We start from the raw sequence: 27,112 nt of genomic DNA, 5'->3' as shown, positions 1-27,112 counted from the left end.
ATGTGATAAAATATTACAAATACAGCACACAACGTTGACTGTGGGTACGGTATTTATGTTCTCACCATTTGATGTTCCGATGATTATGATGTGATGGCGAAATGTGCGTGAACCAATATCTGCTGCCTTCTAAATGTGTAAACTTGCATTGGTAAAGTAAATAAATGACTATTACAAATACGGACTTGATAATGAATTGAGATGAACGATTTGTGTTTGATTTTGTCCAACACGTAACTTATTTGTGGAATTTCACATTATGAAACCCTGTAATTTAAATAAAAATAACAATTATTTGTATATTATATAAGTGTATATTCGTATGTGTTAATATTGCTGCTGTGACAATTTAAATTGACGAAAGACTCCATCTATCTTACATTCAAAATACAATACAAAACAATACAATATGATGCAGCATATCATCAATGAAGGATACCCAGCAGTTAATAGAAAAAAAAAGGAAAAACGTTGACATGAAATAATAGTACTTCTGACAATAAATAACAAACCAATCGTTGTGTTTTTCCTCCCTCGGTTGTTGTTGTTACCACTAGGGAGCTCGTAGCTGTACCACGTGACCCGAGTGGTAGGGGCCTGTAGTGTTTGTTGAGCCAGAGACGGAGAGGCAGAAAAGAAAAATGGCGGCTCTAGGCGAACCCGAACGGGACGCCGGGCTAACATTTTGAGCTTTCGCACCCGAAGAAACGCACGGGGTGTTGTGGGCTTGCATGCTCGGCACCTACACTGACCGCTCCGGTACTGCGGGGGGACCTCTTTTCGCTCGCTTCCTCGTCGGCTAAGCGGACGCAATCATTGGGATTGTAAACGAATAGCTTTCGCCTATCATGAGAGGGAAAAGGGGCAGGCCGCCCAAACCGCTAGCAACCGAGGAGCAATCGCCAGCTTCGGCTTCGACCAGGGGCTTGCGGCCGAGGAGGAATATCAAGCCCCGTTTCCGAGACAGCGGGGACGAGGACGCGGAGAGTGTCGTTCGGGAAGCAGCCAAGCCGGTCAAGAAAAAGAAAGCTGGATCTGTCATCTCGACGCGAGGCAGGGGACGAGGCAGAGGTGGCCGCGGAGGAAGAGGGGGTCGCGCAGGCAGGAAGACGCCTGGCCACAAAACGGTGGTGTACGACGACCACGAGAGCGACGAGGACGACGACGCTGTCAGTTTGAGGTCGGAGGAGGAAGAGCCGGTCGAGGAGGACCCTCACTCCGACGAGGCCCTCAAGGAGGACTCAGACTGCCTCGAAGATGTGCTGGACGAGCAGCAGCAGGAGGAGGAGGAGGAGGAGGTGGAGGAGGATGCCAGCTACTGTACGGAGAGTAGCTTTCGGAGTCAGAGCACACACGCCAGCACTCCGGGTAATTAAATACAAACGTAACCATTATGCCCTAACATTGGCGACGTGGATCGTAATCCCACACAAGCTCAACAGGCGCTGCGCATAGTTTTACACGAAGCAGTAAGGTTATTGTTCAAAATGGAGAATGCACAGTATGGAACGCAGGCCGCAGTCTGTGCTTCGTTATCGGAGGCAGGTGGATTGTAAAGTTAGTTTACGGGAGCTACACGTTGCACACGCTATATTCCGATCGTGTATCTTGTGTGACCCAATTCAAACCTAATTGTTTTAGGGCATTGTGTTGCCCACAGGTGAGTAGTAGCATTGAATGCTAATGTTAGCAAGCAAAATTAGCCCATACAAACAAGTTACTGTCAACCAGAGGTGGCACGTTTCGTACTTACGCAAAAGTACAGATACTTAAAAAAACACACCTTCTTTTCACGTTTTAGTACAGATATTTTTTTTTATATAAAAAAAAAAACAAAGCAATAAAAACGTTTAACTTAAGTAGGAGACTGATTCCACTCTTGTACTTGAGAAAAGGAAAAATACACTGAATTATACTGAAGTTCAAAAGTAAAAATGACTTTTTACTGCTAATTATTTACAATATCAATTTTGATAATTTGTCAAAATGAAAAGGAAAAAAAAACCTACACACATGCTAGTTTAATAACTCTATTATTAACTTACGCATTGCTTGTACTGAGGAAAACAAACCTATAGTGGATATTTTGCCTGACCAGCAACTCTCCTAGCGCTATTTTGCCGTGTCTTTTTACAAAGTTTTAATTCCATTTTGCCACCAAAGATGCTGCTATTGGCATTACCAGCCTAACCATAACCCTCAGACCATATAGGCTGTTGACAAGAAACTGGAGTAAAAAAAAAAAAGAGAGCAGGATTCAAACCTGAATTCAAATCAAAATTTGAACACTTCACACTTAGGGGGTGACCGATCAAAATGCACAGAAGCTTCTACTCGTGAAAGATCAATCTCCGGGTTGTAAGCGAGCGAGGCACAGCTGTGCTCCACCAAACTATAGCAATACAATATACATAGTAGTACACATACAGTATGTGTTTTAAAAAAAACAATACTTAACCATTTTTATAATTCCATATGTACATGTGGATAAAAGTTTGTGGTAAAAATGTACGTGAAGCGGCGTACTTACTGCGCCAGTTCCATTCAAATGAGTGGGAGCGAGGCCCACCGGTTGACATTTTTTGCGATAGTCAGGTCCAAGTCGTGTTTGAAAGCATCCCGCAGTACGCTTTGGTCCAAAGGGCACTAAAAATTGAAAATTGTGCTCCAATTCAAGTGCGTTACTGCGCATTTGTGTATCATCCACTCATGCATTTTTTTGGGAGGGGGATGAGGTGATGGGGGTCGCGTTTTGTTGGCATTCGCGAACGACTTGTTCAAACAGACAAATGTTTTGAGTGAACACCATGAATGGAATCACTTCATGAACTGATTTGTTCCTTTCTCAGTTCAATTGAGCTCAGTCACGTGCATGTGTGGCACAAGACATTTCCCAGCAAACTGTGACACTCATGGGCTTCCGCCAAGGCACCAGGCTTCGCGAGTCTAGCAGTGCGGCATCTGTGACAGTTGTCAAATTATGTCTACAAGAAACCAGTCCATGGTGCGAAAAATATTAAGGACTGTTGCCCAATAGGCAACTGTACCAAATCAGCTGATCGCGCAGTCAAGTCAGGGCAATTCATTTTTCAAAGGGGCGATGTGAAAAACTGTTGCTGGTTGTCAAGGGCCACACTAACATGCTAATGTAATTTGTTTTAAGTATGGATTTAATGTGTTTGATTAAACAGTAAATTATTTTGTTTTAATAAGCCGCTACTTCTGTAGCTACAGTATTTCGGATGCTGTATTGCGGATTTTTGTTTGGATCCATAACTCGTACTTTGCGGGATTGTACCTTGATATTTCCTCAATGTTTTTCAGAGATCATCAGTAGTCATTGTCTATATTTAAAAATAAATATATATTTTTTAAATTGTGCTTCCATTATAAGCATAAACCATTAACTCATATTAACCAATAAATTTATCGGACTCCAGGATTACCAGGGAAAATTGTCCTTTTTCTTGGAATTACGCTATTCAAGGAAAGTACAGGTAATTTGAAATGGCTGCTTACAGAGTAACAAAGTATTTGTACTTGACTACTACTGAACACTACAGGCAACATATTTGTTATCATTGCTCTTCAAAACTTCTTTTGTACTGCTTTTTTATGGCAACAGTTACTCATTTATGTGGCTTGGCTCTTAAATTGACTATCCATCCATTTTCTGAACAGCTTATGTTATTGATTTAATCATTACCTGTATATTTGCGTAAATTAACTAGCTGGGCAACATATCTATGCTAATATTCCAGAAAGTGCCGCAATATTAGCTTCCTGGATCTTGCAGAAACACTGCCAAACTATTTTCAAATACAAATGAGCATTGTTTAGTTGGATGAATATAGATTTAGGACGTCATGTTTAGCATATTTGCATTTGAACTGAACTGTTGGTTATAGACCACCAAGATGACAGTTGGCAATAATGACACTGCTTGGAAGTAGCGCTTATATTTTTACCTCTACGCAAACCTGTCCAGGGTGTCCATAAAGTCTATTTATAGTTGACAACTTCAAAATACAAATTATACATATCTATGAAAATTATTATACAATAAATTGAGGAGTAGCGAGGAGAGTGTCTCATTTAATACAGCTCTTATAAGGGCATCATTAGTTGCATAAATTACATCATGACTATAAGCGATATAAATTGCAAAGACTGACATTGTAGACACTGGACACCTTGTAAAGTATACGAATATGTCATATGCGTGCTTATAATGGTAAATACAAAGGCATGCTAATACAATACCACTGTGTGTCCTACAGGGAAGAAACGGGCCCTCGCCCCCCGACCCCGCACCCCCATTCTGGAGGAGAAAAACATTCCCCCTCTTGAGCTACCTGGATCTTGCGAGGATCTCCTGGTGCCAAGTGAAGAGCTGCTAAACGCCACCTCCATCTACGAGGTGCTTCGGAACTTTAGCACGGTGCTGCGGCTGTCCCCCTTCCGCTTTGAGGACTTTTGCGCGGCACTCATCGGCCAGGAACAATGCACTTTAATTGCAGAGATACACATTTCTCTGCTGAAGGCCATCCTGCATGAAGAAGAAACATCCAACACTAGCTTTGGGCCTGCTGACCTCAAGGACAGCGTCAACTCCACTCTGTACTTCATCGACGGCATGACGTGGCCTGAGGTGTTACGTGCGTACTGTGAGAGTGACACGGAGTACCACTACGTCCTGCCGTATCAAGAACTAGATGACTATCCTTATGGTCCCGTTGAAAGTAAAATCAAGGTGCTTCAGTTCCTGGTCAACCAGTTTCTTACCACCAACGTTGCTCGTGAAGAGCTGATGTCTGATGGTGTCATGCGGTATGACGACCACTGTCGCGTATGTCACCGTCTGGGTGACCTGCTCTGCTGCGAGACCTGCTCTGCAGTTTACCACTTGGAGTGTGTGAAGCCACCACTAAAGGAAGTTCCGGAAGATGAGTGGCAGTGTGAGATCTGTGTGGCACATCAAGTACCCGGCGTTACGAACTGTGTGACGGAAGCGCAGAAGAACAGGCCCTACATACGCCAGGAGCCTATTGGATATGACCGCCACCAGAGGAAATACTGGTTTCTCAACAGAAGGATTATTGTGTAAGTCACGACCTCTCCGGACCAATTTACAGTTTCAGTCAAAAGTTTGAACGGTTACTGGTATTTAATGCTGCAGTGGTGTCTTGAGGTGAGGTTAGTTTGTGTCTTGACCCTGCTCATAACTCAAAACGCACTCAAATCATCTTTCACCATTGAAATGAAATGCCAATAATCCGTTCCAGCCTCTCAAAACATTTTATTCGCAGTGTTTTTTAATGAGAAAACTAGCACTATAAATACAATTCGATTGTATATAATTACAATTAGAAATAATTAAACTGTTTTTGCCACGTTCCAATGCACGTTCTGCTGCTCATTCTGGTGTGCGCGTCTTTGCCACATGGGAGCAGCATAAGACAGATATTATGGACGAGGAGGCTCAGCTCCTTTCTTGGCTTTATCAGTACGGCAGTATTAATAATATGAGTAATTTTTTTGCAGAGGATCAAGAATATGTGCCTCTGTGTTCAGATATGCGTTGCTTAAAGGGTAACAACACCGCCACATAGATGCTAATTGTTAGCTCATGCGCCTATGGGGTTTTCCACTGTAAGTTAGTGGAGACTATGTGGTTGTCTTTAAACACACAACGTGTAATTTAATGTGACAACTGAGAGTGGCAATAAACAGGTTGAAAGAAGCTAGTGACTTACGTCATCAATGTGACGTTGTTGAGGAAAACTTGAGCCAAATTCATTTGAAAGAGTTCTGTCTTTCCGTCCGTTCAAAAGGAAATGAATTGTCTTGCAAACCTGATAAAAGGACATCAAAGATTTTTTTTCTCCCAACTTTATTTTTGCACAGTTTTTTATTAACAAACAAACCAGCCTCTTAACAAACAGAGTGGTCAGACATGTCACAGCTTTAAATTCAATGGTAATCTGAGCATGTTATAAACAAGTTGTAACAATCAGCTATATCTGTCACATAAAGATATCATTTGAAAGGGAAAACTTTCCACACATTGTATGAAGGGACTCCAAGTCAGGATGAAATTCTTTCGGGCGTTAGACAGCTTGTATCGTAGTTTATAGATAAGTAAGATAGTACATTGACTCAACCACTGCAAGTACGATGGGGCTAAATATATTTGTTTCCAGTAGTCATTGAGGAAAGTACATGACCAAAACCTATGTCCAATCGAGGCAGGTTCATAACCACATCGTGGACAACTAGGATCCGTAGTGGGAAAGATTTTTGACAATTTATCCCTTGAATAATGCAGGCGATGTAGTACCTTGAATTGCAGCAGACCATGTCGTACACACAATGAGGTATGAATACATTTTTAAACATTGTTGCCACATATCATCAGAAAGGGTAACTCCCAAGTCCATCTCCCATGTCATTTCAATTTTATCCCATGTTATCGGTTTCAAATTGCTTAACAAGTTATCTATCACAGATACACGCTTCCTTCCATATGGATCCAATTCTAAAAATGCATCGAGATGATTTTTGGGTGGTAGGAATGGAAATGAGGGAAGCCTTTCCCTGGTGAAGCTGCGTAGTTGGAAAAAAACTAAAATAATGGGATCTAGGTATATTATGGGTACTTTCAAGCGTTTCAAACGAAATGAACACGTCGTCGGAATACAAATCACAAAAAAATACCAATACATTCCTTTGCCAAACTTGAAACGCCTTGTCAAGCCGAGATGGAGGGAAAAAGTGTTTACCTGCTACAGGAAAATACCTACTATACTGCTTTAAATCAAAATGTTTCCTAAACTGCAGCCATATTCTAAGTGAGGTTTGAACAACTGGGTTAGCTAAATGTACTACTGTCATGCGGTAACGATGATGTTGGGAGTGGGTTGGACAGTAGCTCCATCTGTACCCAGTCCGGGCCCTGCTTATTTTTGTTTGTGTAGATCCAGAGTAGTAGCTTTGTTATGTTTGTAGCCCAGTAATACCAGAGAAAATTGTGTAATCCGAACCCACCACCGTCTTTGGGAACCTCTAGGTAAAAACATTTTTTCATCCTAGGGTTAAAACTGTTACATATAAATGCAGAAATCAGTTTGTCTAATTGTTTGAATGTTTTCATAGGGATACATTTTGGAATCATCACACAAAGAAATCTAGGAAGGACCGTCATTTTAAACGTATTGATCCAACCTGCAAGTGAGATTGGCAAGGCCGTCCATCTCCCAAAATCTTGTTTGGTTTACTCGAATAATGGCTTAAAATGTTGACTCTCCAAGTTCCCCATCATACGGGTGACTTTAATTCCTAGATACGTGAACATATCTCGTTCTACTTTAAATGGGAAACCTGAATAATCATCATCTGTTCGATTAATTGGAAAAAGCAGGTTCTTTGAATAATTCAATTTGTAACCTGAGATGTATCAAACCTTTTCCAACATAGATAATAGGTTTGGTATTGACGACGTTTACAAGATGCCGCATCGTCCAATCAGCTCGAAGTACTGTACAGAATGTCCCGCCTTTCCCAAGCAAATCACCATGAAGAAGTCCCAGATTGATATTGTGGAGAACTCCCTTGAGTGAATCGCAATATCAATATGGCTATTGCCAGGTTAGGGACCTTTTACCGAGTTGATCATTTCATATGTACCTTTGGCAAGAAAGCAAAGCGCGGAGATTCTGTGTCGCCGAAATGCATGGGTTGCCAACAGCCACTCAAAGTATCCATGTTCTCTCCTTTATGTTAGCCTACGTCCTCTGTTTGTGCCAATGCGCTTCTTCTGTTGGCCGCAGTTTTTAATTTGCAGTCTAGTGATAGATGTCTGGTGCTAAATCGCTTGGTGTGCGTCGAAAACTGTAGTTTTTTCACACTGGTCCGTATCAGTCACATTTGACTATGTTGCTCAGTGTGGGGGGCTCTAAAATGCACCATAATCTTTACAGGTCACCTTAATTTGACAGTCTCTAAAGTTTTTAATCCAGAATTGTCATGTGACCAACTAACTTGAATGTTTCAGTACTTTTTCTGTTACCTAATAAAAAGCTGAACTGCAAAATTAATATTAGGAGTTTGTCGTAACACTGAGGAAGTGGTTTACACATTTGACTAACAGTTGAGGTCCTGAGTTTGAATGTCGGCTTAGGCCGTCTATAGTGTTTGCCAGGTTTAAAGTGGTGCTCTGGCTTCCTCCACCATTCCTTAAACGTGCAATAATGAACATTCTAAATTGTTCGCACATCGTAGGTTTTTGACTTTGAATAGTTGTTTGTATTTATGTGCCATGCAGTCTAGTACAGATAATAAATCGAAGGATGATTCCCTGCCACAAGTTTGTTTAACTTAGCAGTTGAGGATGACTGGGGTGCCCAACCATAGTGGCTGATCCTACCTGATTTGTCATATTATTTTGAAAATAATAACAAGAGTTACGGTAATAATAGGGTCAATTGGACAACTGGATAGGGGTTCGCACACTTTTTTTTTTAAACAACAAAAAGGTTTGTCACTTGAAGTGTTAACGTTTTTTTTTTCTCAATTAACAGTGGAAACCTCAAAATCACATGGTTTATTTATTACAATTGGTCAAGGTATCATTCATATATCGTAATTTGGATAAGGTGTATCCACAATCATTTTGTCTGAAATTTAAATACCTGCATGTGTAGACACCATAAATATAACATCTAGTATTTCATATCACTGTTACTGTATGAGATGTGTGTACTGTTAATTGTTAAACAGTCACCTGTATTGGTTTGCATTTATATTTACCAGCCTGTCTAATGTCATTTCCTTGCCAGCGAAGAGGACGGAGAACACGAGAAGAAAAAGATCTGGTACTATAGCAGCAGAGTCCAGTTTCAAGAGCTCCTTGAGTGTCTGGATAAGGAGTACTGGGAGATGGACCTTTGTGCCAGTCTGGAGGAGATGAAGGAGGAAGTTCAAACGCACATGGACATCACAGAAGACCTTACCAATACAGCTCGTGGAAACAATAAAGCCTACCTCACTGCTGTCAACGGTAGGGAATTGATATGAAGTTGTATGCCTATTGATTATTTAATGAAGGCGACTTGGACTGGGGCAACATTTGTTGTTAACAAGTTGTGTTGAGTTAAAGGTTTCGTTTGCACTATGCTCCATTTGTCTGAACCTCTGAGCTGAGGTATGATGGACTATTGAAATACTGGCTCATAGTCAGCTATATTCCTTAACTGACAGAAGCTCAAAATCATTATACATAGGGATGCACCGAAATCAAAACATTTTGGGCCAAAACCGAAAATGAAAAATGCTTGGCCGAAAACCGAAATGCCGAAAAAAAGTTATGCCAATTTTTTTGATTATCATTGCATTTATTATAATTAATTAAAATTATAATATTATTGTAAAATATTTAGGCCTATTTAGCACGGGCATTTTAAGAAAGCAAAATATAAGTTGAAATGCGTCAACACCACAGACATCAGATACATATTGGCGAATGGTACATTAAGCACCAAACGCGGGGTGAGCAACTGAGCATTTTCTGGCGGTGTAATTGCACTTTATAGTCAATGTACAGTACTTGGCAACGGCGGGCACGGATGCGTGCGGTGCGGATGACGCATTTGTAGGGTATTTGGAGCGGGACACGCGCACTTAAAATCGGCACATTCACATATTCACCAACCCTTAAAAATAAATAAATTTATTCGCACCAGCCAATCGGCTTTAGGAATGGACTTCAAAGTCACACACGGCGTCCTGTACAGGTCTGTCGCCACCCGGAGATAGTGGTAAGTGTTTACTTGTTTAAAACTGTTGATAACAATAGTGCTAACATTAGCTAAAGTATTTAGCATGGCCACCAAAATGCAAGTGAAAAAGTGGAAGCACTCGAGGGGCTCGCTCTCATCAAAGAAAAAAAGGAAGGCGCTGCAGTAGAAAGAGTGGCTCACCTGTAGTACAGTACTCGGCAGCGCTCTCTTTTTTTGACAGTTTACCAAGCGACCCTCTCATTCTCCGGTGTACACAATGAAGCTGCCGCTACTCACAAACGCCAACGAGCAACGAGGCAGACACTCACCCCCGCGTTTGGTGTTTAATTCAAACAGACACTGCCTTGCACCGTTTTTTTGTTGTTGTTGCTTGCGTCACCACAACATCCTCTTTCGGCCATATTCTTTTGGCTTTAATTTTATTTCGGCCGAATGGCAAAAATATGCATTTTCGGGCGAATTTTTTTCGGTTGTCAAATATTCGGTGCATCACTAATTATACATCCTCATGCTGGAGCTGCGTTAATTGTTGCAAATATCCTAATAATTGAGAATTCTATCTACAATTGAGGAAAAGTGAAGTGCACGACAGTATTTGTTTGCTGCCTGCACAGGTGCTGCAAATTCAGTTGTATCAAATGTACTGTTGCAAACATGAAGTCAAAATTTTGTTTTATTACGCTGTGTGCACCAAAGAAAAAAAGTTGGGCGCACCTGTGCAACCACGGCAAAAAAATTGGTTGAAAGCCCTGGTATGTTGGCTTCATCCAACAAGGAGTGCTGTTACAGGCCAAAAGACACACAAACACAATAGACTGTCATGGCCTGGAGTGACTTGGGGATTGATACTGTTTGAGCTGTCAATGCTTCTGATACCACTAAGATCGATTCTCAAGCTTGTATATAAGGTACAATACTTCTGGTTTGTTTTGGTTTTCATTATGGCTGCCCTATGTACATAATGAATTCTCAATGAATTCACTCTTACTTTATTTTTAGGACTCAATGTACTGATTGTTTACATGTGTCCAAATGTTACAATCTGATGCCAATTTGTCTGTGCCTGTTTTATGACAGAGACTGTCACGGAGCGTTTAAAGCTCAGAGGAGAAGCACGGAAAGCAAAGAGGCAAGCAGAGGAAGTGAATCCACCAGAAGAAACAAGTTCTGGGCAGACAGTGGGGGATTCTGCCAAAGTCACATCACAGATTGGTGATGGAGAGCACAAAGACACTGAGCCCAAAGAGGCCATACCTTCATCAGGTAAACGGAATAATTGTATGCACATCACTTTGTTTCCCTTGCTGCTACTCACTTGTGTGCAGTCTATGGTAAGAACTCATTTATATACAGTGTATAAACCCCCCCCGTACATTTATTCTCACGTGCGACAGCAGACATCATTCCGATTGATGCCCGGGAGAGCTGCATGTCTGATTCTAAGTCCAGCTCAGCCCCCCAGGACTCAACTGAATTTCCAGATTCAAACATAGAAGCCAATGAGGGAGGGGAATCCCCTCCAGTGGCAAAGCAGGAAAGGACAGGTACTCTTGAGTCAAATAATGACTCCTGCTGAGTTGACTTGTGTGGCTATCCGCTGCATCTTTAATCATTCAGTGCATTTCCTCCACCTACCCAAATGTGCAAATGCAGTTGGCTGCTCACTGGAGCCATACCTGATAGCTCACCTGGCTGATGTAGGGCATCACCTTTCAACTAAAGCCTTCCCAATTCTTCACCTTAGCAACCTACACTGCTTATTATCCCATTAAGCTTATACTACACTGTTCATTACACTGCTAACGGCACTGTCTGCACATTGGTACACTAACCATACCTGAGCCTTTTCATTCACCTGTCAGCCCATTCAACCATATTCTAACCCACTCGTCAGCCATACCTCATCATTACTGTATATCCAAATCTCCTGAGCAAGCTAACCATCCCCTCCCCTGCTCATCAGTCTGCTACCTACCAAATAAAATGCCTGCACATACATGCCACTATTAACCAGATGCAATGTTGTTTATCAGCCATCTTAATGCTAACCATTCCCATCAATGCACTTGAGGGAAGAGAGATTTTTCTTGTACAGATTTCACAAGATACAATTGTTGCTCAATTTACTTTTTCAAATCAGTGGTGTTTTGTGGTATTACATGTTATTAGTGTAATTTGTGTGATTAGTTCTAAAACGTATCTTACTAAAAAATTACACTATACCTGACTGAAGATATTACACCTATTGTGTAATTTACTCTCAGAGTTCCACATTAGCCACTGGAAATATAGTAGAACCTTGGTTCAACAACGAACAAACTGGGTTACGAACAAAATCTTTGGACAATTATTGCCATGTTTTGGAAACGGTCACATCCCCATTCTTCTGACACGGTGTGTGAACAGCATTCTCATATACTAGTACGTACAGATCTAGGTATCCCTTAGTATGTCTTCCAATAAAGTGAAAAGCGCAACTAGGAATTAGGAAGCACTGGGAAGTCTCGCGCTAATGGCGGCATCCGCCATCCGATGAGCTTCTTCTCTGAACGTGTGCCGCACTTGGGTGAACAGCCGCCAGAGCTGCGTTGTGGGAGTGCTGTCAGGCCGCTCAGTGGGAGCGGCCTGACAGCACCTGTGCGCGTGTAAGCAACTTTGCTGTGTATCGACTTTCATTAGTTTTAATGGGAAAATTACATGCATGTTTTGATGCCCTGCCTGCTTCCTTCTTGCTAAAAGCGGCCTTGTGGCAAGTGCACAACAAAACACCATCAAATCTTGTCATTATGTGCAGTACATAGTCTTTTCTTTCGCTGTATGGGTTATTCTATCGTATTGATCATTGCACCAGTAATACTTGGCTGTAGCTCACGTTTCCTATTATTTTACTTTATTTTTCAAGATGAGAATACAACAGCCAAGCGGAGCAGTGAATCCATGCAAGCACAAACCCTTGACGAGCATCCAGAAGCAGGTAGCCAGGTCTCCGACAGCGGGACTCCCAGAAAACCAGAGCAGCCGGACCTGTTTGAGAGGTCCTCTCGGTCTTCTTTTACCAGCCTAGATGGGACAGGTAAGTGAGGGGCAGGGGGGAGACTTTTATGAGAACACACTCATTTGGATGTTTTTGGTTTGTTTTTGCACGAAAGTAATGTGATCTGCTCTCTGGTTGACAGAGGAGTATAATGAAAAGCGCAACAGAGTAACTGGATCAGCGCTGGAATCTAGTCATCAAATTTCCAGAAAAAGCAAAGAGGTAATGCAGGTGTGAAAACACCCTCTTGAAAATGGACAATAGTTGTTTTTTGTGGCTTTACTTTTTTTTTTTTTTTACACACACTGTGGCTGCAAATGATTAAATCAAATGCAATATTTTTTGACATTATTTAGCCAACAAAAACTTCTCCTGTGTTTCAGTCATCCCCTGTGCACTCTGATGGAGAAACTTCACAGTCCAGCTTTTTCAAAAGTGACCTTGCACTGAACTTGAACAACTTATTCAAACTGGGTCAGGAAGGTAAATATAGGGTGTACCACAACCAGTACAGCACCAACGTCCTGGCTCTCAACAAGCATCAGCACCGGGAGGACCACGACAAAAGGCGCCACCTCTCCCACAAGTTCAGCTTGACGCCTGCATCTGAGTTCAAGTGGAACGGCTCCATCTATGGATCCCGCAGCCTGACTATCACCACCCTGCGTTTCAACATCATCCAGCTGGAGAGCAACGTCCCACCACCATTTATGCACCTTAACTGGGCATCACACAGGTTAGACCTTGGATCAAGTCAGAAAGAAAACGACCCAAAACACCAGCAGGTCGACTTCTGAATGGCTTTTGAAAAGGAAAGTTTTGGAGTAGCTTAGTCAAAGTCCAGACTTAAATCCGATTGAAATGCTGCTGGCATGACCTTATAAAGGCCATTCATATTTGGAAACTGCATTTTATGTTAACTTGGGTTATCTTTGTTTGATTTTTACATTTTGATTGCTGATCATACAACTAAGTGGGAAAACATCAAAAACAAGAATTTGAGAAGAGGGTAAATACTTTTTCATGACATTGTATATGGATACAAATTGAAGTTCCTCTGTTTTATCAAAGGAGATATAACTTGGTCCGTTAATCAGAAACTATTAGATGAGCTGATGAGCTCATCTAATGAGACTGTCCAACCTATATGTGAAGCTTTCAGCTGCTGTCTGTATGATTCTTTTTGACAAAAAAATCTGTAAATGCATGAACAAAACTGTGTTGTTATTCGTTTCTAGAACCAACTGGAACAAAGCCGTGCAAATGTGCAGCAAAGCGAGGGAATTTGCTCTGGCTTTGGCCATACTGGAGTGTGCCATCAAACCAGTTGTCATGCTGCCTGTTTGGAAAGAGTCTCTTGGGCACACAAGGTGACGTGTGTATTGTTACTACAGGAGCTGTGTAACACTCAAATAGTCCTTAGTGAGATTTTAAACCGGAAGTTCTCCTGTCTCAGGCTACACCGCATGACCGCCATGGAGCGTGAAGAGAACGAGAAAGTGAAGAAACGGGAGAAAAAATTGGAGGATGAGGAGTCACTTCAGCAGGCCACGTGGGTGAAGTACAGCGTTAACATCAAACACCAGGTAAAACGGCAACAATTAAAACATTTTATACAACATGAGTACAAGTATTATTAACACCATGGCCTACATTATTATATAGAATAATTAGTGTGGTCAAAAAATAATGGCTGGATGAATGTCTTTGTAAAGTTTTCATTTGTAATGTCTGAATGATCCTCACAAATATCCATACAATTGAAGGTATGCTTCATTATGATAATTTACTATTGTGTTGTTCTGACTAGGTGTGGAAGCAGAAGGGTGAGGAGTACAGAGTGACAGGCTATGGTGGCTGGAGCTGGGTCAGTAAGACTCGCGTACCACGTTTTGTTCCTAAATTACCAGGAAACACAAATGCAAACTACAGAAAAGAACTGAAAGGTAAGGAATAAAGTCAAGTGTTTTTTAAACACCCCACCTCACTCCAAAATACAGTATGTCCTACAGATGCCAGTTGCATATCTAATTCTGTCTTCATAACAGCCAAAATAAGCAAGGAAACTGCTGCTTCAACAAATAAACAGAAAAAATCAGAGGAGGAAATTGAGACCACTCAAAGTACGGCAGAGGACAAGCAGCAGGTTGCCATTAGGATGTCAGCTCAAAATACCTCACCAGAACAAGAACAGGCATCAAAAGAGGAAGTGAAGCCCACAGAAGACGAGCAAGAAAAGGAAGACAGCAAAATGGAGGTTGAACCCAGTCTGAATACTGCACCATCAAATGAAGAAAGAGGTGAGTGTGTAATTTGACCAAATTCAACACTGCAAAAAGGACTGTAGAAATGTTAAAAAAAATATATAGTAAAATAAGAAAATTATTACTTCAAATAAGCAAAATTAGAACAACAAAACAAGAATATTTTACTTAAATTTACCTGTAAATTTTGAAAAATAAGAAAATAATACTAGGCCCATATCAACCACTGCGGTCTTGAAAATAGTATTTTCAGAATAAAAACAAGTAATGTTGACTTTTTTCAAGCTGTAATAAATAGAACAATTTTTTTTAAATACGTGATTTTTTTTTCTTACGCTTGGATAACAGCACAGGTCCCATTTTCTTTGTCATGGCCCAGCCAGGAATTGAACCCACAACCTCCAAGTCTGAGGGTAGGCACTCTACCACTAGACAACTAAGCTGGTACTGACACCAGGAAAAATTAACGAAATGAACCATATTGCACTCGTCTGTTTTTGTACTTTTATTTTTTTCGATTTATCTTATTACTAGATTATGCAAAAATCTTAAAATAAGAAAACTCATGAAACCCCAGTTCAGGGCCTTTGACGTTGGTTAGTTGTCATCTTAAAATGTGGGAAATGCTTGTTTTAATCCTCACAGTACTTAAAACTGGCTGTTAACACTCAATGCCAAGACTGCTTGATCATATAAGATAATTAAGTAATAATTATCCTAAAATAAGCACAAGGATCTTGCCTGACAATTTCATTTTAAGTAAAAATAACTTGTGAAATCAAAATAAGCAAATTTAGTTTAAATTTAAGAAATTATATCTTACTTAAGATTTTAGTTTTTGCAGTGCACACTTGTCATTTGTGTATCAAGTGAAGAGGAGGTTTGAAGAGTGTTTTTGTGTGTAATTTATTGATATTACAGTGGTACTGGTTATCTTATTTTCACACATGTATGGGCATTGAGTTGTCATGATGTTGCTTAAAACATTGCGTTGGATTAAATAAATGTTTTCCAACTTAACTATTTGTAAAACATTATCACTCTTCAGACATGACATTGTCTTACTGTCCTGTTTATTCTAGAAAATGTTGAAAACGAAGACCCTTCCTCGCCTACTGTGCAACCTGTAAAAACAGAGCCAATCCAGAAAGTTGACCTACCTAAGGAGGGGACCACTGCACTGAAGCCTTCATATGACGTCGTCAATGTCAGCGAAGGATTCCATTTGCGAACAGCTTATAAGCAGAAGGTAAAGCCTTCCAAATTGGATGGACTCTTGGAGCGGCGTGTCAAACAGTTCACTTTGGAGGAGAAGCAAAGACTGGAGCGGCTGAGACAGGCAGCCTTGCTGTCAAAAATGGCTTCCGCAAGGTCGACTTCTGCAGTCAAGACTGAAGCTAAACAGTTGCCTGCTGTGAGCCCATGCGTAAAATTCGAAGAAAGGGAAGGTGACAAGCAGATGAAAGACGATGTTGTTAAAAAGCTTGACTTTGATCAGGAAAATAATGAGCTCAAAATAAACTCTGATATCAAATTGGACTCCACAGCAGTCAATCACAGCATGCAGACAGAAGTCAGTCATGGGCATGAGAAGAGCGGAGGTGCTGCAGCACACAACAAATTGAATGGAGGATCCCAAGGAAGCGCTGGTCACAATGGTAAAAATCATTTTAAATCCGAAGCAATAGAAAGCCAGGAGAAACCTCAGAAGCAAGAGGTGACACCAGTGGAAGAGAACACAAAGAAGCGTAGCTATGAGGAAATGGAGCACGGCAGTAGGCAGACTGATGGAGCCATCATGGAGGCCGACCAAAGCAAGACCAATTCAGAGCCGGTGAATGGAGAAACTGGGGTCACTGTTGTTTCAAACTCAAACATATGCAATCAAATCCAAGGTGATGACAAAGAACCTGTCAAGCCGCTAATGAATGGAAGTTTGTCCCAACATGAACCTTCCTATGACAGTCATCCACCTCCCCCAAAGATCCCCAAATTAGAAAATCATGCGACTGATACAGGGAAGCCTCATAATGTTATAAGTAATAATAAGGATGCACTCGTAGGTTCAGATGAAGCAGTGCCTGCTCATTTGCAAACTTCAACTGCCTCTTGTCTTAGTACTGACAACGGCAGTGGTACAGATGATGTAAAGACATCCACGCAAAATGTCCTACAGTCTCAAAACGCCCAAACTTCTGCAGCAAATAACACATTTGCTCCCACTCCAACCTCTACCAACAAACCAGTGTCAGAAGTCGCCCAAAGTTCCGAGCCTGCCATTGCAGATGTTACTAGTACAAAGCTGGCCACCACAGCCTCACCCATAAGCAGCTCCATGAAGATAAGCAAAGAGTATACCACCAGCGAGAGAGTCAGTCTTCTCAAGTTCACCAAATGTAAGAAGGCGCGATCAGGCACAGCCCTGCCGTCCTATCGCAAATTTGTCACCAAAAGCAGCAAAAAGAGCATCTTTGTCCTGCCCAATGATGACCTGAAGAGGCTGGCGAGGCGAGGAGGCTTCCGAGAGGTTCCTATTTTCAACTACAATGCCAAGCCAGCCCTGGATATATGGCCCTACCCATCACCTCGGCCTACATTTGGAATCACATGGAGGTTAGCATCACAGCAACATCTTTTTCTTCATCATTCTGATACTTGAGATGTTTATATCACCATGCATATTCTCCAAGGCTATAAATAGAAATGTATTTTATTTTTTCAATGTCTTGAATATGCAGATTCTCTTATTTGTTCCCTGTTTAGGTACCGTCTTCAGACTATGAGATCGCTGGCAGGAGTTAGCCTTATGCTCAGGTTACTCTGGGCCTGTCTAAGGTGGGACGACATGGCTGTGAAGCCTTCTGTTACTGTGGGACTAACACGCAAAGGTGGGAAGTGAACCAGTTATCTTTACTTGAGAGTAGCTCGTTTGTTTTTCCCATGTGTTAACATAGGCTTTGCGGATGTATATAGTAGTCTGCATGCCTGCCTCACAATTGACAGAAGTGCTATAGAATATGGATGGATGGATGGATACTGTGTTCCAATGTATTTATGGTCTTTTTTTCCAGAAACTACTGACACAGACGTCACCACAACAGAGATCATAAAACGCAGAGATGTGGGGCCTTACGGCATCTACTCAGAATACTGTATCAGGAAGATTATCTGTCCGCTTGGAAACAAGGACACTCCAAAAGGTAATATTTACAGTAGATGCTGTAGTAGGTTGGAGAGTGTAAAGCCAGCTGCACAACAAGTGATGTGACAGAACTGTGGCACACTGCGTTGGGTGCTGCAATTAGTCTTCATGGCCGGTCCACCATCGGCAACTGGTTTTGCTGGTGTCAGTCTAACTTAATCGCAATTGTCTAGTTCAGATGTGTTCGGCTGTCTTGCCTTGGTGTGTGGAAGACGTAGTGAAGGGCAGGATTTGTTAGAGTTTTAACAACCCTTTATGAACGGTTTCCCTTCCATATCAGCCGGAACTCCGACTCCACAAAGGAAAGGCCTACGGTCAAGTGCCCTGAGACCCAAGAAACAGGAGGCAATCAAGCCAACTGGCCCTATTGCTGTGGAGTCCTGGATTCCTGAAGAGGATCTCGAGCTGTGGGAGATCAGAGCCTTTGCTGAAAAGTGAGCGTCAGAGATCAACTTGTACAGTTTGGGAGACAATCATTTTTGGATTTATCACTTTTTCCAGATGTTATATTGCACATAATGTGATGTGAATGAGACAATTCTGTAATAGGGCTTTGAAGTACGCCAGTGGAACAGCATTTTATAAATGTAGCCCAATTACCCTTTTCCTTGTGCTTATAGAATGGAGAAGGAGAAATCACAGGGACTAGATTCCCCCAAGACTGTCAGTACCCTGAAGAGTGCAGAGGATGTCAAGGCACATTTGGAGAATCAGCTTAAACAGACTAGAATGGCTGCGCAGCAGGTGAGAAGACAGCGCAAGTCAGCAGTCGGCTTCTTTGGAACAGTTTTAGAAAAGCTTGATCAGATTGGTTAGTAAAATAAAAAAGTAAAGTTTCACTTAATGTGTCATTTTAGAAACGCTTTGAGCACCATGCCGTATCCACAGCTACAATAACAACAAGCACCACAACCACGACCTCATCATCCAGCACTTCATGTTCTGTTAGTGCGCCTATGTCCATGGGCCAGAGAACAGGTCAGGTCACATCAGGGACCAAGATGGTCTTGGCCTCCAAATTGGGCTCTCCGGTCTCTTTGCAGCAAGACAAGAACTTCCATCAGTCTTTTGCCACCTGGGTCAGGCAGGGTCAGACCAGTGGTAATAAAGGTAAACTTGTGTATACATCCCCAAACCATCTATCGAAAATGTAAAATTACAATTGCATTCCTGGCCCGTTTTAGACTTTTGGCTTCATGCATGTAAATACTAAATACCTGAAAATTCTAATCCTAATGAAGAAATCATGTTTTTTAATAAAAACAAATCATTACAATTACCGATAATCATTATACAGTGGTACCTCAGAGTTTGAAACTAATTTGTTCTGCGAAGTGTTCAAAGTCCGAATTGTTCAACCTCCGAAACATTTTTTCCCATAGAAATTAATGTAAATGCAATGAATCCGTTCCCAATCTCCAAAAACAAAAAAATCCTATTTTAATTTCTATTTATGTTTTTTACATTTATACCATATACAGTATTTAAACAATAAAAAACACCGTACCTTTTTGTTGTGGTGTGATGCCATTAGTGGATGATAAATGCTATGTTAATGCTAGCTTTAGTTCAGCGCCGAGTTTTTGTATTTTACATTGGGCATTTTGTTAGACTACTAAGCGGTCCTTGCGTACGTTGTTTAACGTCAGGCACGTTGTTGAACAGCTAAGGGCCTCGTGCCAGTATTTGCAGAAGTAGTCACGGTAGTTACAACTGCGCGATAATCTCCTTCCTAATTGCACTGTGGTTCGTAAAACTGTATGTTTTTCCTTGCTGCCACTGGCACTGTTGTCTTTCTTTGGGCCCATGGCGAAGAAAATTGTCGTGGTAAAATCAAAATGCACTCGCAAGTATGGAGCACCTCCGGGAGTATTCACGATCTGACTGGAAATGAGCAGTGTATCGTCTCAACTACCGCAACGTGAGCATTCGGCTTCACTCTGCTTCACTCGGCTTCCCATTTTCAAGGTACGTTCGGCTTAGCTTGCTTTGTTTGGGTGTTTAAACTCCGAAAATGAGTTCAAACCCCAAAAAGCTGTTTTTTTTTTTTTTGTTGAAGTCCGATTTGTACGAGTTCGGAAACATTCAAACTCCGAGGTTCCACTGTATTTTAGCATTAAATATGTCATTTTGGTTAGTTTCTACATACTGGTGCATGAATCAAAACCATGTGTGTCCATGTATTTAGAGTTGATATACTATACACACACACACACACACACACTCTGATGTTTATTTCACATCTTTATTTATTTAAAGGCAACTTTAAATAAAATGCATTATTATAACTTGCTTGTTTTTTTTAGTATCACACTCTGCTTTGCAACAGTGTTCATGTCAATGTTTCTATTGACAGATGAGCAGAAATGTACAAGCATATTCCCATCTGGGCCACCTGCAAACCTGAGGACATACAGTACACTACATCCTACAACTGGCAATATCAACCTCAGAGCTTCATCTACGCAACAACAGGTATTTATGTCTTCTAGACTTAAACCTAGTTCAAGAATGACCTCAAACAAGGCATGCACAATGGTTACTATTGTTTTTGCTCCAGATGATGAAAGCAGGTTGCCAAACACAACCAGGAACAAGCCCTAAATTGGCTACACAAGGTATTCTTTCAATTTGTTAGATTTTAATTTGAAATAACACTTAGCGATTAGGGGCTAATGCCTTATAAATAAAATCTATTTTTGTTTCCTCTTGACTAGGCCATTCCCAACAACTCCAGATGGGTGAAGGTCGAGTTGGATCTGCAGCTGTTTCTGGTTCTACTCCCGTGCAGACAACTGAAGCTCCGAGAGCTGCAGCTCCTGTTCCATCACCTTGCGCTACCGCCACAGCGCCTGGGCAGAGTCCTGTGACTCCTTCCCAGCCCGGTAGACCACAGCAGGGCCAAGTGAGGCTCACGATGGCACAGCTCATGCAGTTAACACAGAGTGCCGAGGTGAGTGAGGGGCGCATTTAAAACAGTGGAACAAATCGATTTACGATGATTTTTATAAAAATGAATATTAAGTTTATGAACAATATCCAGTCCACAAGGAAGACTCTATTATACTTTGTTTTGCACAGTCCTGTATTTTGCATAGAAAACATTTCTTTGTAAATGTATCAACTTGAGAATGGAGTCTCAGAACGAATTAAGTTTGTGAACTGAGGTTCCACTCTAGCTTTTTTCATTTACCCCATATTTTGAAAACCTCTTAGAATGTCTCAAAAATTGAAAGGGATTTTACACATTTTGTGTATAACACAATATTTTATTTGTTTACCATCTGAGGGAGGGAATCCTGGTTTGACGGTGGTGATCCAGGGTCAAGGCCAGACTGAGGGCCAACTGCAAATTGTCCCACAAGGTGTAACAGTCATCCCTTCCCCTGGTCAGCAACTGATGCAGGCGGCTATGCCCAATGGCCAAGTCCATCGCTTCCTCTTCACTCCCATGCTGGTGCCGTCTTCAGTTTCAACTTCAGTGCCTGCTGCAGCTCTTCCCACAAATCCTTCTGCACTACCGAGTCCGCAAACCCAAATATCAACTCCTGCTCTACATAGGTCCAACGTCCAGACAACTCCTTCAGCCTTGGCCCAGACCCAAATGGCCGCCCCTATTCCTGCTCCAACGCAACCCATTTCACCTCTTTCTTTAAAATCTAGTCCAGATTTGGCTTCCACCCCAGCCTCTCTTCCTATACCCCCCCAAGTGGCAGCCTCTGTTCCAACGACAGTGCACGTTCCTCCACAAGCTGCAGTACAACCCCACATTGTAGCATTATCATCACAATTACCCCCTGTTGCAGCCCAGTCTTTGTCACAAACACTAGTTTCATCCTCCTTCACAGTCTCTGCCCCAGCACAACCTGAAGTGGCAAAATCTGTGCCTGTCTCCCAACATAATGCAGGGCAAACTATGATTCAAACCCAATTATTAAACCAGAATCGAACGGTAATGTCTGTAGCTGTCGCAGGACAAGTTGCACCCCAGTCCCAGGTCCTGGCACAAACTTTGACCACTTCATCAACCTTCACATCAGCTCCGGTCCAGATGCATGTCACTGCCCCTGCTCCTGCTTTCGTTCCTCTCTCAAGCACTTCTACTGTCCAGTATGCTAGCTCGACCCAATTGCAGTGCATTTCCGCATCTCTCCCGTCACCTGTCCAACAACAAGTTCCAACATCTGGAATCACTCCCGTCTCTGGCCCTGTCATTGCTATGGCATCCAATCAAATTGGCGTCCTGTCCCCTGCTAAAGCACTCGCCCAAATTCAAGCCGTAGCGCTTCCTCCTCCTCCTCCTCCAACTCTTCATGCTGCCGCAGGAAATGCTGTGGTCACGCCAGTCACAGCCACATATACAACACCTTCAGTGCCAGGTAATCAGCCTGCACCGCTGTGGCGCCACAGTCTGTATTATTTTGATTAATGTTATTGATCTTTGAATATTTTGTACATTAATTTGTTCATCTTTTTTCCTGTCCTGCTGTAGCGCTAATAGAGCAGAGGGCTGCTCAGCCCCAGGTTTGGAAACCAGCTTCATGTGAAGCCCAGATTCCAATCCATTCTGTTCAACAGGCAACCATTCCTAGTCCACCTGGTCTAACTGCTCTTCCTGCCTGTACCCTGGCATCGGGTTCCACGCCCGTTTCCCCACTGCATCAGGCATCTCTTTCCTTACAATCTCAAGTCCAACACCCAGCAGTAGTGTCTGTGCAACAGGTGTCTCAAATTCCTCTCTCTGCTGTGCAGCTTCAAATGAAGGCATTGCCTGTCTCCTCTGTCGTGACTACAGTTAGACAGCCCCAAGCATTCAATCAACTGCAGTCCCGCCCGCAAAACCAAATCTGTGCACAGATTCAAGTCCAGCCTTGTGGCCAAGTCCAAAAAATGCAACACATTCAGTCGTCACCTCATCTTCAGGCTCAAGCGCAAATACACCCCCAGATCCGAGTTCAATTTCAACCACAAACTCAGCCAGCGTCCCAACCCCAAGTGCAGCAGCTTCCTCAAATTCAACCCCAGATGCAGTTTCAGTCCCCAAAGCCAACTTTGCCGCAGGTTCAAGTTCAACACCAACCAAGGGTCCAACCCCAGTACCAGTCACAGGTACAAGGTGCACTTCAAACTCAAGTGCAAACACAACCTCAGGCTCAGCAACAGCCTCAGGCTCCAATCCAATCCCAGTTGCATCCCCAGGTTCAGGTTCAGTTCCAGCAACAGAACCAGATTCACCCCCTGCCTCATGCTTCGCAGCAACCTCAAGTTCAGAGTCGCTCAGCAATTAAAAGTCAAATTCCAACCCAAACCCAATTCAAAGCACAGTCGCCAACCCAGGTTTCAGTACAGACTCAACCACAGTTGCAAGCGCAGGTTCAAGTCCAGTTACAATCTCCGAACCAAACCCATGTTCAAGCTCAGCCTCAGCTTCATGTCCAGCCCTCAATCAGGCATCAGCTTATCACTGTTCCGGGAATTCAACAACCAGTCCAACTGCTGTCAGCTCTTCCAGCTCATGTTGCGGCCCAAATCCAAGCTCAGATCCAAGCACAGGCACAGCAGCAAGGTGGTGCAGTTCCCCAGCAGATCAAACTGCAGCTGCCTATCCAGATCCAGCAGACGGGGGGTCAACTTCAGGCCCACCAAATCCAGAATATGGTGACGATACAGGCACCAACGAGCCTGCAGGACCAACTTCAGAGGATGCAGCAACAAAGAGACCAGCAACAGCAGCAGCAGCAGCAGCAGCAGCAGCAGCAACAACAACTGCAGCAGCACCCACAGCAACAACCACCACCAAAGAAGAAGAAACACCAAGAGAATAAAAGGGAGCATAAGGATCATAATCAGTTGGCTGTGAGCCCAGGAGATGGTATTCATAAACAGGTGAGACTGTCAAACAATGACTGGTTTGTTGTCGCACATTTCAGCACTGATGGCATGTTTATGGTTGCTGTCAGGTGGGAACAAAGCAGAGCGTTACAGCGGAACAGCTCAAACTGAGGAAAACTCAAGCTGCTGCTGAGCGAGAGGAGAACCAGAGGTTTGGGACTTCATCATCATCGTTGTTGTATTAAATATTGTTATTGCTGCGCTAACGACATTCTTGATTGTAGTTTTTCAAAATAATTGTCTCACTGTAGAGCCGCTGCAAAACTGCTCCACCAAGTGTACTAACGTGATTTGGTCTTGTCTACTTTCTCCAGAATGATCGTATGCAACCAGGTGATGAAGTACATTCTCGATAAGATTGAGAAGGACGAGAAGCAGGCAGCTAAGAAGAGAAAGAAGGACGAGGTGGTTGAACAGAAACGCTCCAAACAGAATGCCACCAAGCTGACGGCACTGTTGTACAAGCACAAGGAACATCTGAAGGCTGAGATTCTAAAAAAGAGGGCTCTGCTGGACAAGGACCTTCAGCTGCAAGTGCAGGTTAGCAATAGCATGCATTCAACTTGGTTCAAAGCAGGCCGTATGGGTCAAAATATAGGGACTACAGGAATTGCTAATGGAAGGAAAACATTTTGTTTTTTATTATCAAACGAATTCTCTGTCATATCATGATGTTTCTTCTCATTACACTAAGGAGGAGCTCAGGCGCGACATTGCCAGGCTACAGAAAGAAAAGGAGAAAGCCCGAACCGCCATTGCCCAGGCTGCGGCAGCGGCGGTTAAGTCCTCCTCCCACTCCTCACACTCGTCCCACTCCTCACATTCTTCTCAACCCTCTCACTCAGCACATTCCTCTCACAGCAACCGCACAGCAGGACCCCCTTCATCCTTGCATAAACGTAAGCGCGAAGAGGAGCGAGACAGAGACAGAAACAGGGATAAGGAGCGGCATCATGACAAGAAACGGGAACGAGAACGGGACAAAGACCGGGATCGATACAAAGACAGAGAAAAAGACGGAGAGCGCGATGGAGATAAGGAGAGGATGAGAGAACAAGAGCATACTCGACCTCAGGACAGGGAGAAGGGCAGAGAAGGGGACAGCGACAAGGACAGAGAGCCCTTCTTGTTAAAACACAAAAAGAAGAAGAAGCTCTCCTCTACCTCAAAGGATCACAAGAAGGACAATAAACTGTACTGTATCTGTAAAACGCCCTACGATGAGTCCAAGTAAGCTCTACATCAGACCATGTTACATTGAAGACTCATTTAGATGAAAGCTCATGTTGATTTGATTCCAGTGGTATAAAGACATCTGTCTTTGCTCTCAGGTTTTATATCGGGTGTGACCTGTGCTCCAACTGGTTCCATGGCGCATGTGTGGGCATCACTGAGAAGGAAGCCAAAAAGTTAGAGGACTTTGTGTGTAATGATTGTAAACGGGGCCATGAAAGAGGAAGCAAGGAGGAGCTCTACTGCATCTGTCGGACGCCGTATGACGAATCACAGTACGTGACACACATTGTCTAATGTTAATGAACAATTCCTGATTTTTTTTCCAATGACGCCCTTTCAGGTTTTACATCGGCTGTGACCGTTGCCAGAACTGGTACCACGGGCGCTGTGTGGGCATCCTGCAGAGTGAGGCCAATCACATCGACGTGTACGTTTGCCCGCAGTGTCAGTCCACAGAAGACGCCATGACTGTTCTCACGCCACTTACTGACAAAGACTACGAGGGCTTGAAAAGAATTTTACGTTCCTTACAGGTATGCAGCCTACTCTGGACAGTATTTGCTTATGCGCTCACTACAAACAAAACTAACTAGGGAATGAAGGAATCACAGTCAAAGAATGTATTTGGACATCCGTTGTGAAAGGTACCTCTTGATGCCAAACTTGTTTTCATTGCGGGCAACATCTTAGTTTTATTTATTTATAGATTTTTTTTTTTGCTAACCATGATGTCTGCTAGCCAGGAGCTGAGCTTCAGTGTTATTTTTTTCATGGACTGGACGTGTAGTTAGAGTTTTTTTAAACCAAGTATCAAAATGAGAACTGTGGGCAACGCCATTATCGTAGTCATGGGATCGCGACGACATATCCGGTGCGTAAACGACAGCCGCCTTTGTTCATTTAAATGGGAGTTGGCAAATGTAATGGGCAAGAACAATGCTGTCTTGTTTCGCCAAATACTGTGCCAATTCTGATCAGAGTTATCCTCAGCAGGTCTCATGTCATTCCGTGTGGAGGTGAGGGGGGTGGTGGGTAGCCTCTCCTAATGTGGGCTAAAGCGCGCTGAACATGTAGGTGGCATAAAAGTTACCCGGAGGTTTATCATCCAGGTTAGGGACCGTCCACAACTTACATTTTCAGAACGACCAATGTCAATGGTGACTTGACTGTTAACGTAAGCCTCTGTAACACGCAATTTACAGACGGTCCCTAAAGTCTTCTCGCTATGGGCCGGCCGAACGCGCTCTCCTTTTTGAGCCACATCATCTTCATTTTTGGCGGGACACAAATCTTTGGCAATTCCCCCGTGGCTGCAGTGCTTTTGAAGAAGTGCTTCTTTGCTTTAGGGCGTAATTCCCCCTTTCATGTCCGCCGTGGGACGCAATCATTTCTCGTGAGTCTCTTTGTAGTCATTGGCAGCCATGTTATTCTTTGCGTGTTTACAGCACGTGATATGTCACGATGATCACGTGACTCTCCAAAAAATAGCCAGTAGTGTATTAATGCAAACATTTTCTTAAAAGGTACTAACAAATCAAAATCGCTCAACATAAATTGACAATTTTTTCAGGGAAGAGTTCAAATGAACCATTTCATAGAATAACTAATTAGTTTTTTTATTCTTGTCTTCCTTTAAGGAAAAATTGTGCTTCGGGATTGATTTTTAAGGTGCTTTTAATAGTTTTTA

The 27,112-nt window shown here is 42.6% G+C and overlaps 1 protein-coding gene across 4 annotated transcripts in view; it reads left to right on the top strand.

Moving 5' to 3' along the window:
• The first annotated feature begins 577 nt into the window (after positions 1-577).
• bptf (bromodomain PHD finger transcription factor) overlaps positions 578-27,112 on the top strand; it is a 30,327-nt gene continuing 3,792 nt past the window's right edge. For 2 of the 4 annotated variants that reach the window (XM_077555801.1, XM_077555803.1), the window contains exons 1-28: positions 578-1,368; positions 4,281-5,103; positions 8,838-9,058; positions 10,875-11,060; positions 11,192-11,341; positions 12,700-12,870; positions 12,974-13,053; positions 13,215-13,567; positions 14,070-14,201; positions 14,288-14,417; positions 14,642-14,777; positions 14,880-15,131; positions 16,178-17,708; positions 17,859-17,983; positions 18,167-18,295; positions 18,578-18,731; positions 18,918-19,041; positions 19,155-19,407; positions 20,654-20,772; positions 20,858-20,915; positions 21,015-21,250; positions 21,587-22,676; positions 22,790-24,183; positions 24,258-24,340; positions 24,504-24,729; positions 24,884-25,419; positions 25,521-25,697; positions 25,766-25,958. In XM_077555801.1, coding sequence (XP_077411927.1) covers positions 849-1,368; positions 4,281-5,103; positions 8,838-9,058; positions 10,875-11,060; positions 11,192-11,341; positions 12,700-12,870; positions 12,974-13,053; positions 13,215-13,567; positions 14,070-14,201; positions 14,288-14,417; positions 14,642-14,777; positions 14,880-15,131; positions 16,178-17,708; positions 17,859-17,983; positions 18,167-18,295; positions 18,578-18,731; positions 18,918-19,041; positions 19,155-19,407; positions 20,654-20,772; positions 20,858-20,915; positions 21,015-21,250; positions 21,587-22,676; positions 22,790-24,183; positions 24,258-24,340; positions 24,504-24,729; positions 24,884-25,419; positions 25,521-25,697; positions 25,766-25,958 — 9,582 coding nt within the window. In that variant the 5' untranslated portion in view covers positions 578-848. The remainder of the gene's footprint in view (positions 1,369-4,280; positions 5,104-8,837; positions 9,059-10,874; positions 11,061-11,191; positions 11,342-12,699; positions 12,871-12,973; positions 13,054-13,214; positions 13,568-14,069; positions 14,202-14,287; positions 14,418-14,641; positions 14,778-14,879; positions 15,132-16,177; positions 17,709-17,858; positions 17,984-18,166; positions 18,296-18,577; positions 18,732-18,917; positions 19,042-19,154; positions 19,408-20,653; positions 20,773-20,857; positions 20,916-21,014; positions 21,251-21,586; positions 22,677-22,789; positions 24,184-24,257; positions 24,341-24,503; positions 24,730-24,883; positions 25,420-25,520; positions 25,698-25,765; positions 25,959-27,112) is intronic. The other 2 variants (XM_077555802.1, XM_077555804.1) reach the window with 2 other exon arrangements.

Source organism: Vanacampus margaritifer, chromosome 2, assembly GCF_051991255.1.
Source record: "Vanacampus margaritifer isolate UIUO_Vmar chromosome 2, RoL_Vmar_1.0, whole genome shotgun sequence".
Taxonomy (NCBI): Eukaryota; Metazoa; Chordata; class Actinopteri; order Syngnathiformes; family Syngnathidae; genus Vanacampus; species Vanacampus margaritifer.
The sequence above is the reverse complement of the archived record's forward strand: the minus strand, read 5'-3'. Positions and strand labels throughout refer to the sequence as shown.